This window comes from Balaenoptera musculus, chromosome 2 (genome assembly GCF_009873245.2).
Source record: "Balaenoptera musculus isolate JJ_BM4_2016_0621 chromosome 2, mBalMus1.pri.v3, whole genome shotgun sequence".
NCBI classification, from domain to species: domain Eukaryota; kingdom Metazoa; phylum Chordata; class Mammalia; order Artiodactyla; family Balaenopteridae; genus Balaenoptera; species Balaenoptera musculus.
In genome coordinates this window covers 90702880-90721445 of record NC_045786.1, presented here as the reverse complement: position 1 = coordinate 90721445, position 18566 = coordinate 90702880, and the positions used below count along the sequence as shown (strand labels likewise).

The window sequence follows — 18566 nt, the reverse complement described above, 5'->3', positions numbered from 1 at the left end:
GGAGCCTAGGTTTCCTCACCTCAAAATTCTGGAGGGTTGGACCAGGTGATCTTTAAAGTCACCTAGCACAGTGCGTTTAATTCCTTCCATCCTTCCTTCCGACTCTAAGGTTTTATGAATCTTACCTGTTTTGGAGGAAGTAGGCCCCCTGTATCCTGGACTGCCCCTCACAGAAGCTGGACAAGTGTGCTTGTGTGTGTGTGTTTTGGGATGTGGGAGGGAGAGTGATGGGGCACAGAGTTTCCAAAGCCATCTGATTTGGGTCATATCTTTAAAAGCCCTCCTGACGTGGCATTCTAGAAGGGAAGTGGGAGACTGGAAGTTGGTATAAAGAGAGAAGGAGAAAGGAATGAGGAAAAGGAAACAAAGATTAGGAGATGGAGAGAGAAGAAGAAAGAAAACAGTGAGGAGGGATTTGGGGGAGGGGATTAGAGGAAAAGATGATGTGACTCGGGAATTCCAAGGCTGTCCGTCAGCCTGGCAGTTCTGGGCAGAGCTGGTGTCCCTCCGAGATCCCAGTGTCCCCAGTGATTACCTGTGGCGTTTGCATATGGAAGTGGTTTATTGAGCCTGAGATGCTGAGCCCTCACTAGCGGCTTGTACCTGCCTTCGTTTCCAGTTTCTGGCAAGCGGTGGGTTTCGGGTGTGGGGTCTGCAGTGCCTTCCCACTAAACCAGGCTGAGTCTGGAGGACGTAGCCCTCTCGTCCTTCTCTCCCCATCCCCTTACCTGGTGTAGCAGGCTCCACGTTTGCGCCTGTCAACTAGTTACAGTTCTGATGCAGCGATGAGGCAGAAGGGCTGTGGGCGCAGGCATGCTGATGGCCGGGGAGCCTGAGGGAGAACACTGCTGGCCATAGCTGCCCGCTTCTTCCCCCCAAGTCCTAGCACCTGGCCTCCCCTCTGGAGCTGCCTCTGGAAAGTCAGTCTGAGCCTGATCCCATCCAGCCTCGCCTTCTGGCTGCAGAGGGTGCTCCCAGCCTTCTCCCATTGTCTTCCGACAGTCTGGAGGGTCCGTCTCAGGTTCCTCGGGGCCAGGGGTTCTCAGGGCTGGGCTTCCCCAGGCCCTCTCAGGCTCTCTCTGCCCCTCCCGCCAGTAGTACCGAGCCTCCGAGCGGTTCTGGTCCCCTGCCTCCCACCCGCTCCATCACCTGACGCGTAGAGGGTGTGTGTGTGGGGGCTGGGGGTGGGTTGGCTCCTGCCAAGTACCCAGGTGGGCACACACGTGAGAGGCCTCACTCCTTGGAGCTCAAATACTTGACACACGTGTGGCTCCACGTCGCACTGGCTGTATGTATACCTGTGGCCTGCTTTGCCCAAAGCACGTGAGTTCTTCCCTCCTGCCCCCCTTCCTGGGCTGCGCACGGATTGTGGGAAGGCCTGGGTCCCTGCTGCCTTTTGTGGCAGAGATGGCGCTGGTGCTTAGGGACCTGGTGGGGCTAGGCTTGCAGAGAGGCCTTTCACCCTCACGAGGCTGCAGAGATGGGCCCTTATGGGTGGGAAAGGAAGTGGGAAGAGCAAATTGCCAGAAGAAAACAGTCAGTTGCCCTCAGTGGCAAGTGGAGCCCCCTTGAGCTGGCTCGCCCCAGCTCCCTGGCCTGGGGGCCTGGAGCTCCTGGGGGAGCTGTGGTTTGGTGCTGAAGTCAGTTGTCTCACTCATCTCCCCAGGTGTGTGGTCGTGCTGTTCAATCCCCGGAAACACAAACAGCACCACATCCTCAACAGTTCCAGGTAAGTGGGTCTGGGCCCTCAGGGAGCACCTCCTGGGGTCTGTGAGAAGGGTCTGAGGTCTCTGTGGCTCTGGGGACTGGGACTGGGCCCCAGGGCCAGCTAGGGAAATGCCGCATGTGCCACTGGTGTCTGCTGGTCTTGCCTTTTGAGGGGACTGTGAGGGAGCCGGGCTTAGGCCGGGCTGCCAGTGCCCCTTTGAGCCTGCCTCATTTCTTGCAGGAAGACCATCACTGCCCTTGCCTTCTCCCCTGATGGCAAGTACTTGGTCACTGGAGAGGTGAGTGTGGAAAGGAGGCTGCAGTACTCTGAAGACGGTGGTGGGTGGCCTGGCCTCAGCAGAGAGCTACAGTCCTGGGCCTGGTTAGGGCTGCTGCCGCTCTGGCTTCCTGAACGGATGCCAAATCCCGGTTTTGGCTGCACCTGAAAACAGTGGTTCTGAAGCCGTAGTGGGCATCAGAATCAGCTGGAGGGCTTGTTAAAGTGCACATTGCTGGGCCTGCCCCCAGAGTTTCTGGTTCGATAGGTTTGGGAGGGGGGAACCCCAAACTTTGCATTTCTAGCAAGTTCCCAGATCATGCTGATTCTGCTGGTTTGGGAAGCACACTTTGAAAACCACTGCCGTAAGATATTCCTTGTGCCTGGGGGCCCCCTGCTGGGCGCATGAGGGACACCTCTCCCTTCTCAGTCTCTTACGGGGAGGCATAGGCGTGGGTGGTGGTGGTTCTCAACCCTGGCTGCCCATCAGGATCCCTCTAGGAGCTTTGAACAAACACAGGGGCGCAGACCCTCACCCGGAGATACTGAACCAAATCTGGGGGTGTTTTCTCTCTGATAATCGTTGTTGTCCTGAGATATTTATCATGTTTCCTCTACACCTTTGCCCTGTGTAGCACTCTGCTTTGGGCCAGGGGCTCATTAGAGAGACTGTGCCCAGTAGCTGGAGAGGTAGGCCCCACCCTGAAAGGCTAGGGGAGGCTGTGTGCCTCTGGCCCTCACTTCCAGTTCTTGCCTCCCTGCAGAGCGGGCACATGCCTGCCGTGCGGGTTTGGGACGTGGCCGAGCATAGCCAGGTGGCGGAGCTGCAGGAGCATAAGTATGGTGTGGCTTGTGTGGCCTTCTCCCCTAGTGCCAAGTACATTGTCTCTGTGGGCTACCAGCATGACATGATCGTCAACGTCTGGGCCTGGAAGGTGAGTGGGCCGGGTGGGCCGGCCTCGCAGCCTCATGGGGGTCCAAGGGCCAGTTGGGGACCTGAATGAACCCCTTCATTCCACCCTGCTGATCTCAGTTTTATTCTAGAAAATGACCTGAAGCAGAAAAGAGCAACTGTGTAGCCAAGCGTGTTGGTAGAAAGAGGCTAGCTTTGTGCCTCCGAGGACCTCCAGAGGCAATGAATCTCTTCAACGCCTCTGGAAAAGAATTCTCCTTCCTCCCCTCTTTTTCTGACCAGTAAATCCTGGAAAGAGACATTTTTTAAAGTACAAATCCTATCTAACCCTCCTTCATCCTCTGAGCCTCTTCCGTCTTAGCTCCGAGAGGCAGAACTGCGATTCTTCCTTTGGCTTTCCTTCCAGAAAAACATTGTGGTAGCCTCCAATAAGGTGTCCAGTCGGGTCACCGCCGTGTCCTTCTCTGAAGATTGTAGCTACTTCGTCACTGCTGGCAACCGGCACATCAAATTCTGGTACCTTGATGACAGTAAGACCTCAAAGGTGAGGTGCTCAGGCTGGAAGTAGCCCCCAGGGCCAGGGTCTACTCAGCCCACCCCAGGAGACTGCTCCCCTTGGGCCCCTCTGCTTTCTCAACAGCCATCCAGAAGTTCTGGATGAGCCAGATGCTGTCTGGGCCGAGGGGTAGTCTCAGAGGGCAAGGAGAGCCTTGCTGCGCCTCCTCCCTCCCGCTCCCCAGGGCCTGGTTTCCAGGGCGGCCCCCGGGGCGGATGGGTGGGCGACAGTGTCGCGTCTCCACAGGTGAATGCCACCGTGCCCCTGCTGGGCCGCTCCGGGCTGCTGGGGGAGCTGCGGAACAACCTGTTCACCGACGTGGCCTGTGGCCGAGGCAGGAAGGCGGACAGCACCTTCTGCATCACGTCCTCAGGGCTGCTGTGCGAGTTCAGTGATCGGAGGCTCTTGGATAAGTGGGTGGAGCTGAGAGTAAGTACCTCTGTCCCGGTGGGTGGGGTGGGTGGGGGCTGCCCGCGTCTCAGCTCAGGGGAGGATTGACGCCTGTGGCTCCGTGCAGGGGCTGGGCCCTGCATGCAAGAGGGGACCCCAGGAGGAAGAGGCTTGAGGGAGCCAGAGCTTGGCCCAGTTCCAGCCCGAGCAGAGCTGTGTAACTGCCTCCTCTCTGCTCTTTCTGTCTTTCTTTCCCTGCTTTCCTCTTCTGCTCAGAACACAGACAGCTTCACAGTAAGTGGCGCTAGACTCTCCTCTCTTTCTCACGCTGTTCCTTTCTCTTTGCTGGGCTTTTCCTATTTTGTCCTCTTTGCCAAAACCTCTAGTGCCTTAGAAGGCTCCGGGACTCCCATCCCCCATCTGCACGTGGCTGTGAGCCCTCTGCCGCCTGCTGCTGGAGGGCGGGGCATCTCTAGATAACAGCTGAGGGGCTCGGGCCAGAGCAGCTGGGCTGCTTTCCCCTCGCCCCCTGCCTTGGCTGGTGTCTCCTCTTGGCAGGTGACTGTTGAGGAGGGGTTGAGCGGGTGGCCCATGCTGACGTGAGCCCCTCTGCCTGCAGACCACCGTGGCCCACTGCATCTCTGTGAGCCAGGACTACATCTTCTGTGGCTGCGCTGATGGCACCGTGCGCCTCTTCAACCCCTCTAACCTGCACTTCCTCAGCACCCTGCCCCGGCCCCATGCCCTGGGGACAGACATTGCCAGTGTCACAGAGGCCAGGTGAGCTGTGTGGGCCCCCTGCCTCCATTTCAGAGCGTTACTCCGCACCCAGCCTTCCTTGCCTGTGCTTCAGAGAATAAGATGAAGGGTGTGTCGATACCCCCAAAGATTACAGGAACATCTCTGCACACACACAAATGTGGCTTTATTGGTACACGGCGCACTGTGGGGGACCATGGAGTGTCTCAGTATGTAGGCGTTAGGAGGGGCTTAGTGTCAGATTTGGGCTTGTGTTAGATGATTTTAGGATTGGATCCAGGGACTGAAGTTTTGCTCTGGTTGGGTGCTGTGAGGAAGTGCGGGCAGTTCTACAATTGGACATTTTATTTGAAAGGTGGAAGGAAAGGTATGGAGCTAAAGCTGTAATTGGTAAAGAAGTTTCAGTCAGTCCTGAAAGATGGAAAACGGTGATGTTTGGTCATTTTTGTGGTTTGTACAGTGATCTTGTTTTTATCTGTCTCAGACACCACTACAGAGTGGTCTTGTTTTTGTTTCACTCCGTCACGACCACAGAGTTACCTTGTCTCACGCTGGTGTTCTGTGACCTCGTTTGTGTTCATCAGGAGAGCACCATGGCCCAGTAGCTAGGGCTGGGTCAGCTCCTAGCTGAGAGCTGTCAGAGGCAGCTTTTTCCTCTCAAGCAGCTGCTTCCAAACCTGCGGGTCTGGAGAGGGCTCCCATGCTCTGCTCCTTCCTTTGTGGGTGGGCTTCTGTTTTCATTCCCCTCAATCCCTCATTTCGTCAGCTCCTCACTCACCAGTTTGCTCTGTCCTCTTCCCCACAGTCGCCTCTTCTCTGGAGTGGCAAATGCCAGGTATCCAGACACCATTGCCTTGACCTTTGATCCTACTAATCAGTGGCTGTCTTGTGTATACAACGACCACAGCATTTATGTTTGGGACGTGAGGGACCCCAAGAAAGTGGGCAAGGTGTACTCGGCTCTGTATCATTCCTCCTGCGTCTGGAGTGTGGAGGTAGGTGGGCTGACTCGCGACGGACCCGGTTTGCCGGGACACCATTGTGAGGACAGAAAGTGGGGATCCCCAGGTAGAACGTTATGTTCCCGCTGCCTCCTTGTTTCTCCAGCAACATCCCTGTGTGTCCACATACCTTCAGATGGGTCCTGAGGGCTGAGCTTGAATTTTAGTGCTTATATGTCTCAGGCTTCTTCCAGTGTGTCCCCGTCCATCCTTAGCTTTGCCTTGTCCTGGGCTGGGTGATCTTGGACGAGTTACTGAACTTGACCGAGCCTCATTTCCTCAGTGGTGAAATGATGTACCCGATTCATCTAATTGTTTTAAGAATTAAGTGAAATAATGTGAGTGGGAAACATAGAAGAGTGCCTGGTACATGGTAGATGCTTGGTTAACGTGCTTTCCCACAGTGATTTGAAGAGTATCTAATAGTTACGGCTTGCTTACCATGTGACAGACAGCGGGCTAAGCCTTGGCCAGCATCAGCTCCTTAATGTCATTCCCTTCCGTCTCCGTGGGCAGGCGAGGGACTGCTCCCTAATTGGAGCTCTGACTTTGTTCCCTCTGCCCCTTCAGGTCTACCCGGAAGTGAAGGACAGTAACCAGGCCTGCCTGCCCCCCAGTTCCTTTATCACCTGTTCCTCTGACAACACTATCCGCCTGTGGAACACAGAGAGCTCTGGGGTGCATGGCTCCACCCTGCACCGAAACATCCTCAGCAATGTGAGCCACGGGGCCCCCACTCCATGCCTAGTGCCCACGTTCCTTCGCCTTCACACTGCCTTCTCAGGAACTGGGTCCCCAGACCTTGATCTTCCAGCTCTTATTTGGCCGGCCCCTGCGAGCCAAGGCTTTTTTGTCTTGTCCAGCATTCCTCTCCCCTTGCTTCTGTACTGGGTCAGGCCTGCCTTATCTACTTCTCCTGACCTGCTCCACTAGGACCTCATTAAGATCATCTATGTGGATGGGAACACTCAGGCCCTGCTGGACACTGAGCTGCCCGGGGGAGACAAAGCTGATGGGTCCCTGATGGATCCCCGAGTGGGCATTCGCTCTGTGTGTATCAGCCCCAACGGACAGCATCTCGCTTCAGGGGACCGTGTGGGCACACTCAGGTAATGCCGGGTCTGGAATGGGTACTGCCTGCCTCTCATGGTCTGGGCTGGGGGAGTTAGTCCCCAGGGATAGAGCTTTTGAAAAGTTTGGCTCTAAAAGATTGGGGAAAAGATATTCATATACAAGGGAAGGATAATTATAGTGAAGAAGCCCAGCAGAAACCATCCTAATCAAGTAATCAGGCTTAACATCCTCATATCAACATCACAAAGCCCATAGTGGTGCACTAAGAAGGACATAGCATTTTTTCTGTGGTATTCTTGCCAAAAATGCAGAAAACTCAGTCCTGTCATGAGAAAACGACAGACCAACTCAAATTGAGGTACGTATGACAGAGCATCAGTACTCTTCCAAAGTGTCAGGGTTATGAAAGGTAAGCAAAGACTGAAGAACTGTTACAGACAGGAGACTGAAGAGAAGTAACAACTCAATGCAGTTTGGGCTCTGGGTAGGATCCTGGATCCAGAAAAAGGATGTGGCAAAACTGGTGAAATTCAAATAAAGCCTTTAGTTCATAGTGTTGTACCAACGTAAATTTCCTGGTTCTGGCAACTGGACTGTTGTTATGTAAGGCGTTAACATTAGGGAAAGCTGGGTAAGGGAAATATGGAAACCCTCTGTACTCATTGCAACTTTTCTCTAACCTGAAAGTTCGAAAATAAAAATAAGCTTTCAAAAAGGTCAGGGGAGAGGATGTAGCAGAGGAAGCAGAGTGAGTCTCTCCTCCTGCAGCCTGGCAGTGACCCCCTCCCTCCTCTCCTCATCTTTGCAGGGTGCACGAACTACAGTCCCTAAATGAGATGCTGAAGGTGGAGGCCCATGACTCAGAAATTCTATGCCTGGAGTACTCTAAGCCGGACACAGGTAAAGAGGATGCCTGGTACCCAGCCCAGAATGGCACAGGGCTCCTCCAATCCTGCTAGTGCCACTTACATCTGTCCTGGCTGTTGGATGTGGGACTGAAAATCCTTTGACTCATTTGGTGTCATTGCAGGTTTAGAGGAGGGCAGCTCTGTCCCTTCTCTGTGGTTCTCTTGGCTTAGGGATATGGGGCTCAGTTCCTTTTTGCTGGACCCAGATAGGGGCCTGCTCTGGGCACTTGTGGGCTGATGGAGTTCTTCCAATCCCAGGTCTGAAGCTCCTCGCGTCAGCAAGCCGGGACCGGCTGATCCACGTGTTGGATGCTGGACGGGAGTACAGCCTACAGCAGACGCTGGACGAGCACTCATCCTCCATCACAGCTGTCAAGTTTGCAGGTAGGGGCAGGGCAACTGAGATACATTCTGCCACCTATGACCGACATCTCCCCTGCCCCCCCACTGCCACCTGCGTCCTGCCTCCATGGGAAGGGTATGCCCGTCACAGTGGCATGTGGGACAGCAGCTGGCCGGCCCGGGGCTGGGTGGGAAGACAGGTGGAATATAGACTCTTAGTCCAGGGGACCCTGAGCAACCAGGTTAGCTGAGAATGGGGAGAAAGGAAGGCCTAGGTTTGGAGGGAAGCATCCTGATTTAATTGGTTGTCTCAGCCTTGTAGAGTAGCTCCATAGAGGGAACATGTGGAGGGAAGCAGAGGGAAGGCTGGCCTGCTTGTGGTGAGAGGAGTGGGAACAGCTAGGCCCCCTTCCTCCATAGCCAGCGATGGGCAAGTCCGCATGATAAGCTGTGGAGCAGACAAGAGCATCTACTTCCGCACTGCACAGAAGGTGAGGTTACTGGGTGTCCCTGAATGGGGCAGTGGGTTTGTGGGTGGGGCGTGGGGTCGCTACGCTTCCCCTACCTGAGGTTGCGAGAGGTAAAGGGCGGCAAAAGCAAGGCTCTCTGGGTCTGGTGAGGCATTTGGGCGTGGGGTCTGCCCTCATGCTCCACCCCTGCAGTCTGGAGATGGAGTACAGTTTACACGGACACACCACGTGGTACGGAAGACGACCCTCTACGACATGGATGTGGAGCCCAGCTGGAAGTACACAGCCATCGGCTGCCAGGATCGAAATATTCGGTGGGCATCCCTTTCTCAGACCATCTGACCACATTCCTTCATGCCCAAGGGGGTCAGCTCTAGGCAGCTCAGCCCTGTGTCTATCTTTTTGTCCAGGACTTTGTGCCCCCCTTGAGCCTACAGAATGAGCACTTTGCGTCACCCAAGAGGTGGTAGCCCCTTTGGTGTTGGGGAGTGGCTTCCAGAGAGAACAGAGCTGCGGGTGAATGCTGGCTTTGCTGCCACCCAAGTGACCGTGACCTCCTCTTCATGAATGAGTGTGTTTCTTCACAGGATCTTTAACATCAGCAGCGGGAAGCAGAAGAAGCTGTATAAAGGGTCGCAGGGTGAGGATGGCACTCTGATTAAGGTAAGGGCCCAGCAGGATGGACGTTGGGCTGGAGAACGGGAGAACGGGGCGCTGGGCAGAGAGGCACTGGTGCTCCCTGTCCTCGTCCAGCTGTGTGTCCCACTCCTCAGGTGCAGACAGACCCCTCAGGGATCTACATTGCTACCAGCTGTTCCGACAAGAACCTTTCCATTTTTGACTTCTCCTCAGGCGAGTGTGTGGCTACCATGTTTGGCCACTCAGGTGAGTGTAGCCCTGATACTCTCCCCCTGGAGCTTCCCTCTTGCTCCCTTTAGTTTCCTGCGTCCCAGCAGAGCTGTCTGTCCCTCCCCTCCAGCTAACCCCCTGTGTGTTGGGACAGACACTTGGCTGGGACTTCAGTGGGGCTCATAGGCCATACTCTTTGTTCTTCACAGAGATTGTCACTGGCATGAAATTTAGTAACGACTGCAAACATCTCATCTCCGTGTCGGGGGACAGGTGAGCAGAAGCCAGCTTCCCTGAGACACAGATTCTTCCTCTGTGCCACAAACACACCCTGTCCCTCCCCTCTCTTCAACTCAGTGATGTCTTGGGAAGTAGGGCTGAACAGGGATATTTCTTGGCTGGGCCTGAGCTGGCACTGGAGGGTGGCTCTGGTCTCCTTGCCAGCCTGTGGAGAAAGGGGTGCTAGAGGTGTTGCCACCCACAGAGACCTACCTACTCCTCCCTCACCCAACTCTGTGGCTCTACCCCAGCTGCATATTTGTGTGGCGCCTGAGCTCTGAGATGACCATCAGCATGAGGCAGCGTCTGGCCGAGCTGCGCCAGCATCAGCGCGGGGGCAAGCAGCAAGGACCGTCCTCTCCCCAAAGGGCTGCTGGACCCAACCGGTGAGAACAGAGTGTGGGGTATGGACAAGCGGTGGGTGGGCATCCAGACTGCTCGCTGTGATGGCACGGCTCCTCCTCCTTGCTCTGGACCTGCCATTCAGAAACTCTGTATCTCCCAACACTTGTTCCTCACACGAAGACCCAAGACGTTGGCCTCTTCCCCTATTGAGTCTCCCCTCCCCCTGACCTTCGTTGTCTTGGACTCAGGCACGAGGCCCCATCCATGCTATCTCCTGGACTAGCTCTCTCGTCAGACAGTGACAAGGAGGGAGAAGACGAGGGCACTGAAGAAGAAGAACTTCCAGCTCTGCCCATCCTTGCCAAGGGTACCAAGAAAGAGCCAGGTCTGTGGAAGTCTGATGTGGGCCAGACACGCACCAGTTGGTGCAGTGGCTAGATGTGCCCTTTCGGGGGCTGCGGGGGTGAGAGCAGTGTGAGCCGAGGAAACTGGAGCATTGTCGTAGCCTCGTAGGGTGTGGGCTGCTGTGGGGCCAGCGCTGCACGGTGGGTGGGCGCGAAACCCTCTCTGACTGCCGGTCTCTGTCTAGCCTCGGTGCCCAGCACGGCCCTGCCCCGAAGCCTGTCCCACTGGGAGATGAGTCGGGTGAGTCACCATCGTTAAAATGTCCTTCCAAGGTTACAAGAAGTGAAGGACGGTGAAAGCAGGGCTCTCTGCACCTGGGGAGGCATTTGGGCATGGGGTCTGCCCACGTCTGAAGGACACCCCTTGTGTCCAAGGAAGGGGAGCTCGAGCCCCTGGGCTGGTTCCAGGTGAGGGGTGACGAAGTCCAGGTATTTCCTCCCTGCGGCCTGCAAGGATTAGTCACCACTAGGGGAAATACTCCGCTTGTTCAGCCTCCTGGGGGCCTGGGAGTAAACAAAGAACATGTTGAGGTGGGGAGTAGAAAAGGGGTCTAAGCTGAATGGTTACAAGGAAATTTCAAGAAAGTCAAAGGGCCAAAGAACTGAAATCTGGAGAAACTGTAGTTCTAAAGACCCAGGTGAAGAGCTAAGCTCAGAACTTCCAGAAGAGTTAGAGGGAAAAGGCCTTAAGAGGACCAGTAGCTGAGCGGCAACTTCAGGGTGGCCGGGAGGAGGATGAAGGCTTGCAGAGGCTGCCCAGCCTTCCCTTGTCCCACGTCAGGGTTTCAAGCTCCAGCACCTTTCATTGTCAGCAGCAGTTTCATGGGATGATGGTGCTGTGGTGTCTGGTGCCTTCTGACCAGGCCATGTGTCTCAAGCCGGGGCCATTGGTTTGTCCTTGGTGCTGTGAATGGACTTGGGCTGTCCTCAGAGTGGGGGCCTTTTAGAGACTCCCAGCTCTGAGGTGTCCATGACACCAGTGAAGACGAAGACCAGAAGGTCCTCTAGGACAGGACACAGAGTGAAGCTGAGAGCCTGAACTCTGGAGCCAGACTACCTGAGCTGTAACCTGCAGGCAGACTGTCTGTGGGACTTGGGCAAGTTACTTAAGGCCTCTGTGCTTCAGTTTTCCCATCTGTACATGTGAGGCGAATGGTAGTACCTCCTTCATAAGGTGGTTGTGAGGATTAAATGAACTAATACGTGTAAAGTGCCTGGCACACAGTAGGTGACGTGTGAGTGTTTGCTAAGACTGTTGTGTGATTGTTACTGTTACTCCTCTCCCACCCCCTCCCCACACCAGGCACAGGAGACAGAGGAATTCCTGGATCCAGCTCCTGCAGCCAACCAAGGACCCAGAAGAAGGGGGCGCTGGGCTCAGCCAGGCGTGGAGCTGAGTGTCCGCTCCATGCTGGACCTGCGGCAGCTGGAGACGCTGGCCCCAAGTCCTCGGGGCCCTAGCCAGGACTCTCTGGCTGTGAGCCCTTCAGGTCCTGGGAAGCATGGTCAGCAGGCCCCTGAGACCTCACATGCTAGCCAGGTGAGCCCGCTTTCTCCCAGCGAACTAGAGATCTCCAAGCAGCTTTAGCCAGCCTTGTGCCAACAGCTGGGGCCTGAGCATTGGTCTGGCTGTGCTTGCTCTGCCTCTGTGGGACATGGGTAACCTGAGCTGCAAAGTCAGGTGGGGCTGGCTAGGCTGTGCGGTACGGTGCTTGGGGTGCAGAAGCAAAGGGTAGCCTTTGTTCTGGGCTGGGTTCCTTGGAGGGCTCATGATATGAAGTGGTGGCTAGAGGTTGGCAGCCCAGAGTGCTAATGTAGTTCTTCCAGAAGCTCAAGAACACTAGTTGGAACCCAGCCTGGCTTTTTGGTGTCTGTCCTCAGAGTCGGAGCTTCCCCCAGAATTGGTGCCCACTTGATCCTTGCCCACCTCCACCTCCTCTCCCAGACCCTCACTCACGTCAGCAACCCCAGTGATGTTTCCAGAATGTGTGTTTCCCTTTGTGTGTTTCCAGAATGAAAAGCGCCCCCGGCCTCAGGCTTCCCAACCCTGTTCCTGCCCCCACATTATCCGATTGTTGTCCCAAGATGAAGGGGTCTTTGCCCAAGAACTGGAGCCTGCACCCATCGAAGACGGTATTGTTTACCCGGAGCCGAGTGACAGCCCCACCCTGGATACCAGGCAAGGGTCCTGCAGACTTCTGGGGCCATGCACCACCCGCCTCGTCTTCCCTTCCCTCCGAGGGTTCTGTATTTGGGTGGGGGGCTGGCCCCAGGCACTCAGGGCTTGCCCACCACTGCCTCATCCCCAGTCCTGCTCACGGGTCGGGCAGAAGGAAGGCAGGAGTCCAGTGGGGCTGCTGCTTACCATTGCTCACTGCCTCCTCTTTCCCCTCTTGGCCTTTCTGGCAGTGAGTTCCAGGTGCAGGCACCAGCCCGAGGGACCCTGGGAAGAGTGTACGCCGGCAGCAGGGGCTCAGAGAAGCACAGCCCTGACAGTGCCTGCTCCGTGGACTTCAGCAGCAGCCGCCTTTCCAGCCCTGAGCATCCCAATGAAGGTGAGGCTGCAGCCCTGAGGGAGGGCCGGGACCACGCGGGTCAGTGGACTGAGGTGGGAGTGGAGGCTCTGGTGACAGAGGGGTGCAGCGTGATGCTTCTCTCCCCCTCCCCCACATCCAGACTCCGAGAGCACGGAGCCCCTGAGTGTGGATGGCATTTCCTCAGACCTTGAAGAGCCAGTCGAGGGTGATGAGGAAGAGGAGGAAGAGGAGGGAGGCACTGGCCCCTACGGGGTGCAGGAAGGCAGCCCCCATACCCCGGACCAGGAGCAGTTTCTAAAACAGCACTTTGAGACTCTGGCCAACGGGGCTGCTCCAGGTGTGGTCACATTGGTCACCGCAATCTACCCTTCTTTCCTCCTTGCCCCGCTGAGAGGGAGGGTCCAAGGGCAGGCCATGCCCGGGGGCTGCCTTCTAGGGGAGGCAGAGTCTGGGCAAGAGCTTGCTTCAGTCCCTGATTTCTGTCACCCTGGCAGGGGGCCCAGTCCGGGTACCAGAGCGGACAGAGTCTCGGAGCATCTCCTCACGATTCCTGTTGCAAGTGCAGAGCCCCGCACTCAGGTACTGTCCACAGCAGCTCACTTTCCTACAAGGAGCTCCAGCTCTCCTAACCTCGCAGTGCTCCCAATAGGGTCAGCCCTGCGCCTGGGGCAGCCTGCAGCCCTCTTCTCTCCAAGGCTCTGTCTTCCATGCCCAGCAGCACTGTGCACTCCCCAAGTTTTGGGACAGCTGTCCTGGCTGGCTTTGTGCCCGCCCTTCTCTCCTAGTGCCTCTCTAGTGCTGTGCGAGCTTCTCCCCATCTTGGCAGGGAGGAGCCCTGAGCCTCCTCTGGGGCTTCTTCCACATTTCCTCCCTAGGGAACCATCCCCATCTTCCTCAAGCCTGGCAATGACATCGAGGCCAGCCCAGGTGCCGCAGGCTTCTGGCGAGCAGCTGAGAGGCAATGGTGCCAATCCTCCAGGAGCACCCCCGGAGGCGGGGCCTTCCCTTGGGAACCCTGGCCCCCAGCAGGCAGCCCCTGTGCTGTTGCCACGACGCCGTCTCAACCCGGACAGTAGCTGGGCCCCCAAGAGAGTGGCCACAGCCAGCGCCTCAGGGGGACTCCAGAAAGCCCAGTCGGTGCAGAGTCTGGTGCCACAGGGTGAGGAGCCTGGGGGGCTCAGCTCTAGGTGTGGGGAGTGTGGAGCCCATGGGCGTGCTAGAGGAAGGTGGCCTCACGTGGCCCTGATGTGTCACCGTGCTTGCCGGTGGGAGCCCCTTAGTGGGTATGTGCAGGGCACAGCAGCTCCTAGAGAGTTGAGCCTTAGCACCCGGGACGCCTTCCTCACCGCCTGACCTGTGTATGTCTCTGTCTCCCCTGCAGATGAGGCCCCTCCACCAGGCCCGTTGCTCTTACAGGAGATGGAGGCCCAGGGGCGCCTGTGCTCCCTGCCCCAAGCTGACAGCCGTCTGTCTCAGCCCCACTCCTACCAGAACCCCACCACCAGTTCCATGGCCAAGATAGCCCGCAGCATCTCTGTTGGGGAGAACCTGGGCCTGGCTGCCGAACCTCAAGCTCCTGCCCCCATCCGAGTCTCGCCACTCAGCAAGCTGGCCCTGCCCAGCCGGGCTCACCTGGTCCTGGATATCCCAAAGCCACTGCCTGATCGTCCTACCCTGGCCACATTCTCACCTGCCACCAAGGGCCGGGCCCCTGGTGAGGCAGAACAGCCTGGCCCCTCAGCGGGCCTAGCAAAGGCTCACAGTACATCTGAGAGGCGGGCCTGCTTGGGGGAGGGTGCCACTCCCAAGCCTAGGACCGAGGGCCAGGCTCAGCCTGGGCCCAACAGTCCCCGTGCCCAGCAGCTGCCGGTCAGCAGCCTCCTCCGAGGCCCCGAGAACCTGCAGCCCCCAGCCCCTGAGAAGACTCCCAGCCCTGTGGGACGCACCAGGCCGGGGGCAGCCCGGAGCCGGGACTCAGGTGTGCACAGCTCCCAGCTCTCATCTCCTGCCCCGTCCTCTCTCTCCCGTGTCTGTTGGCCAGTCTCTGGCTCTATCCCACTTCTGTGCGTCCAGCCTCTGGCGTACTTCGTCCTGTCTGCTCCTGTTTCGGTCCATTAAGTCACGCCCCTGATGGTGAGACACTCCTGCCGACCTTCATGATCTCCCTGTGACCCACTTGCCCCTTCAGTGCCTTCCGGCCCCTGGGACTGGGGCTGGAGCTGGCCCTTTCCTCTGGACCTTGTTTCCTGGGTGGTGTTGGGAGGGTGTCGGGAAGGAAGGAGGCAAGAGGAAGGGACTGAGGGCGTGCGATGCTGGGTGGGGTGGGGGTAGGCCTCTCTTCCTCTGAGTGACCCCTGGGTGGGGAAGCCTGAAGGGGCAGCTTTGCTGGGCCTTACTGAGCTGTCTGTCCCTCCCAGAACCAGCCGTGAGCCTGGAGCAGTGCGAACAGCTTGTGGCAGAGCTCCAGGGCAGTGTGCGCCAGGCCGTGCAGCTCTACCACTTGGTACGTGTCGGGTACCCCCCCGCGGCGGGAAGACAGAGCAGGTCAGGAGTGCTAGCTGAGTATCCGGAACATAATGATAAGGCTCTTCCACCGATGGGTGGGTGGAGCAATTAAGAACATTCTGAGTAGGTGAGTGGGTTAGAAGCCAGGCCAGGCCTCATGAACTGAGCACGTATCGGTCATTTCTGGCTAACAGCTGGAGACATCCTCAGACAGGAGGGTGGGGTGTAGAGAGCCCACATGTCCTAGTTTGCTTAGGACCATGCAGCTTATGCCTGTTTTCCAAGTATAATTATTAATAGTATCCCCTTCCATATTCAAAACTGACTTGGCCACCCTAAACATAGGGGACAGTCCAGCAGGGGCCAAGATTTGAAAGAGGAGTTGCTAACAAGATGTAGATGGTGCCAGACCTGACAGTCACCCCCAGGGTCTGCCTCTGTCCCCTAGCCTCTGGTCATACTTGCTGGTCTTGGAGTGTGGAACTCCCAGCCACACCTAGCAGGGCATGCAGTCCCTTCTTTGGGGCAGGCTGGACGCCGGCAGGGCCCCTCCCTTTTCTACATCCATTGACAGTCCCCTCCACTGTTCCTCCACCTCACTTCTGGGGTCCTGTTGCAGGTGGCCAGCTGCAAGACACCCTCAGCAGAGCAAAGTCGCATCACCCAGCTCCTCAGAAACACCTTCTCCTCCGTGCGGCAGGAGCTAGAGGCCCTGGCCGGGGCTGTGTTGTCCAGCCCAGGCGGGAGCCCTGGGGCCGCGGGCGCCGAGCAGACACAGGCCCTGCTGGAGCAATACTCAGAGCTGCTGCTTCGAGCCGTGGAGCGGCGCATGGAACGCAGACTCTGAGTTCCAGAAGCCTGTCCCAAGTGAATGCTCCCCCGATTCCAAACTGCAGCCCCTCCTCCACTCACCAAAACCTGTGGGGTTGCTTGGAGTGGATAGCAGGGATCAGTGCTCAGAGGGGAAGCAGCTTTCCCAGCTGTTCCTCATGGGGTCCCTGTATTTATTAATTTATTTCCCTGACTGTTGCCTCACTTTCTTGGAACTCCTGCCTCCACAGCCCCTCCAGTGGCTCACGCAGGAGTAGGTCTTGGGCCTTTGTCATCTTGGTGCTGTGAGGAGTAGGAGGGCAGCCTGCCCCATCTGGGGGAAATCGGGAAAGGCTGGCCCTCTCTTCTTAGAAGCCATTTGAAATTACTGCAGGGATCAGCTCCCTGGGGTGGAGCACACACAGGGTATTCAGTGGGGTAGAGGTGAGAGGTGATCTGGTATCCATGCCCTTTAGCCAACAACGGAGGCTCACCTCTACCTCCACTTCCCCCCCTCCCCATACCAGCTGCACTCCCCTGGCTGCCAGAGCAGGGGTTGTTTTCCCCACTTGCTGGCAGTTCAGAAAGGCAGAGCCCTCTGGCCCTCTGGAGCACTCCCAGCCATCAGGAGGCTTGAGTTGATATCAAGGCCCGAGCCGCCACATTCCACTCCCGTTCCCCCTCCAAGAGGGCCCTAGCATTGTCTCTTCCTGTGCCCCCTCTCTCCTGGCCGGAACTGTGGAGCCAGCTGTGGGACATTGCTGCAGGACAGTAAAGCCCTCTGCTGGGCAAACATGAAGCCCTGGCCTCCTTCCCTCAGCCCCTTGGCCTTCCCTGTCCTCCAGCCCTGGTCCCCAGTAGGCTCCTGGAGCCGAGGCCACCTTCTCCCTGCATCCTGAGTGATGCTCAGTCAGAAGCCTGTGTTGGAACTTCCCTCATAGTTTACAGGGCGCTGGCCCACCTTCTAAGGACCTTGGCCACAGGTGAAATCTAAACACACACACACACACCCACACACACACAGCCACAAGCTGAGTGTTCACTGCTAGAGCACTTGCCTGGCTGATGTGTACCTGGTTTCCTCTCACGTCCCGCCCTAGCTTCACCAACTTGGCTCTTATCAAAGAACATGAAAAGGGAAGGAACACACTAAGCCTGAAATCTGGATTCCTAGTGTCCACAGCCTAGCTGATGTGAGATGGCCCAGAGTATCTGGTTTGGGTAGAAGGAGCCTCCTCAAAGGCAGTGCTGGGGACCCAGGGGTACTGGGTACTGGAGGTAGAAGAGAGGGAGGCACATGGGACTGCAGCAGGGGCTAAGAGACACACTGGAAAGGTGGTAGGTGGGACAGGTAAGTGGCAGAGGTCAGGGGATAGATTAGAATTAGAAGGGCAGTTTTAGGGGTGAGGGGAAGGAGCTAGGGCACAGTGGGCAAGTAGAGTAGGACCAGGTAGTGAAGCACTTGTTGAAGAGTTGAGGTGAAGAACATGTGTCTCTAGGCCCTACTGCTTCCTCTGCCTCAGGTAAGTCAGGGCACCACAGCTCCAGGCCACAAAAGTCCATTTCCCTATGGGCTCCGCTGGCTCTATAGGCGGAGGCATAGCAAGAAATTAGATTCTGAGGGGTGCGCAGCTCTGTTTGCATCAGTGGCCTGAACAGGTGAAACCTATTTCACCCTCACTCTTTTCTACTACCCCCACCTGCTTGGCCAACAGTGCAAAGAAATCCTGGCCCAAGAACTCTCACAGCTGAGAGTGGAGTCTGGGAGGGCTGCAGCTGCCCTTGTCAGAGTTAGAAATCCACTCCCACCGTACCCCTAATCCGCACACCAGCCGCAGTCCACCGCAAATGGGGTTCAGGCCTGGCCCTCTGGGCTGGGTTCTTGGCCATCCTTAGCCAGTCTGTCCTTCATGAGGAAGGAGCTAGCTACACTGCTGCCAAGGTTTGTGAGAAGGTGGCCGCCCTTCCCCTACCCCCAGCCCAGCGTGGGGGGAGGGGGTCTCGTGGCCGGCGCCCGTCCCCTTCTGCATGTCTGAGGCCACCGGCGACTGCCGACCCCGTTCAGATCTGCCCTGACCCAGTTTTGAAAGCCCCTTATTTATAACTTTTATACTTTGTCCAGGCCATGGCGCTTCCCTCCTCCCCAGGTCTCACAGGGCAGAGGCTGTTTTTAACATGTCCGTTTGTACTGATGTATGAACTCGTCAATAAACACAATCATTTGCTAACCCTGGGTTGCCAGCGAGTGGGGCAGGCGAGAGGAGGCGCGGCTTTTCGCTTGCCGCGTGGATACAAAATCTGTGGTCGCCTGGGGGGTATGGGGGTGGGCAGTTGGAAGCTGCTGACTTCAGCGGCAGTGTGTGGGAGGACGAGGCGTGGAGGGGGCTGGGAGCCGGGGCTTGAGGCCGCACGGAAGGGTGGGGCCTCGGGCCCGAGGCGG

The 18566-nt window shown here is 57.1% G+C and overlaps 1 protein-coding gene across 3 annotated transcripts in view; it reads left to right on the top strand.

Annotated features, from left to right (window-relative positions):
• Positions 1–18354, top strand: part of MAPKBP1 (mitogen-activated protein kinase binding protein 1) — a 52560-nt gene extending 34206 nt beyond the window's left edge. For 2 of the 3 annotated variants that reach the window (XM_036845138.1, XM_036845139.1), the window contains 29 exons: positions 1667–1729; positions 1949–2006; positions 2749–2919; positions 3304–3441; positions 3700–3882; positions 4120–4137; positions 4463–4623; positions 5408–5597; positions 6174–6320; positions 6537–6712; positions 7486–7577; positions 7844–7969; positions 8348–8418; positions 8590–8711; positions 8985–9060; positions 9171–9282; positions 9456–9519; positions 9777–9911; positions 10119–10255; positions 10460–10515; positions 11578–11814; positions 12287–12453; positions 12684–12829; positions 12951–13148; positions 13306–13390; positions 13687–13970; positions 14193–14789; positions 15229–15314; positions 15936–18354. In XM_036845138.1, coding sequence (XP_036701033.1) covers positions 1667–1729; positions 1949–2006; positions 2749–2919; positions 3304–3441; positions 3700–3882; positions 4120–4137; positions 4463–4623; positions 5408–5597; positions 6174–6320; positions 6537–6712; positions 7486–7577; positions 7844–7969; positions 8348–8418; positions 8590–8711; positions 8985–9060; positions 9171–9282; positions 9456–9519; positions 9777–9911; positions 10119–10255; positions 10460–10515; positions 11578–11814; positions 12287–12453; positions 12684–12829; positions 12951–13148; positions 13306–13390; positions 13687–13970; positions 14193–14789; positions 15229–15314; positions 15936–16163 — 4324 coding nt within the window. In that variant the 3' untranslated portion in view covers positions 16164–18354. The remainder of the gene's footprint in view (positions 1–1666; positions 1730–1948; positions 2007–2748; positions 2920–3303; positions 3442–3699; positions 3883–4119; positions 4138–4462; positions 4624–5407; positions 5598–6173; positions 6321–6536; positions 6713–7485; positions 7578–7843; positions 7970–8347; positions 8419–8589; positions 8712–8984; positions 9061–9170; positions 9283–9455; positions 9520–9776; positions 9912–10118; positions 10256–10459; positions 10516–11577; positions 11815–12286; positions 12454–12683; positions 12830–12950; positions 13149–13305; positions 13391–13686; positions 13971–14192; positions 14790–15228; positions 15315–15935) is intronic. The other variant, XM_036845140.1, reaches the window with a different exon arrangement.
• Positions 18355–18566: the final 212 nt, after the last annotated feature.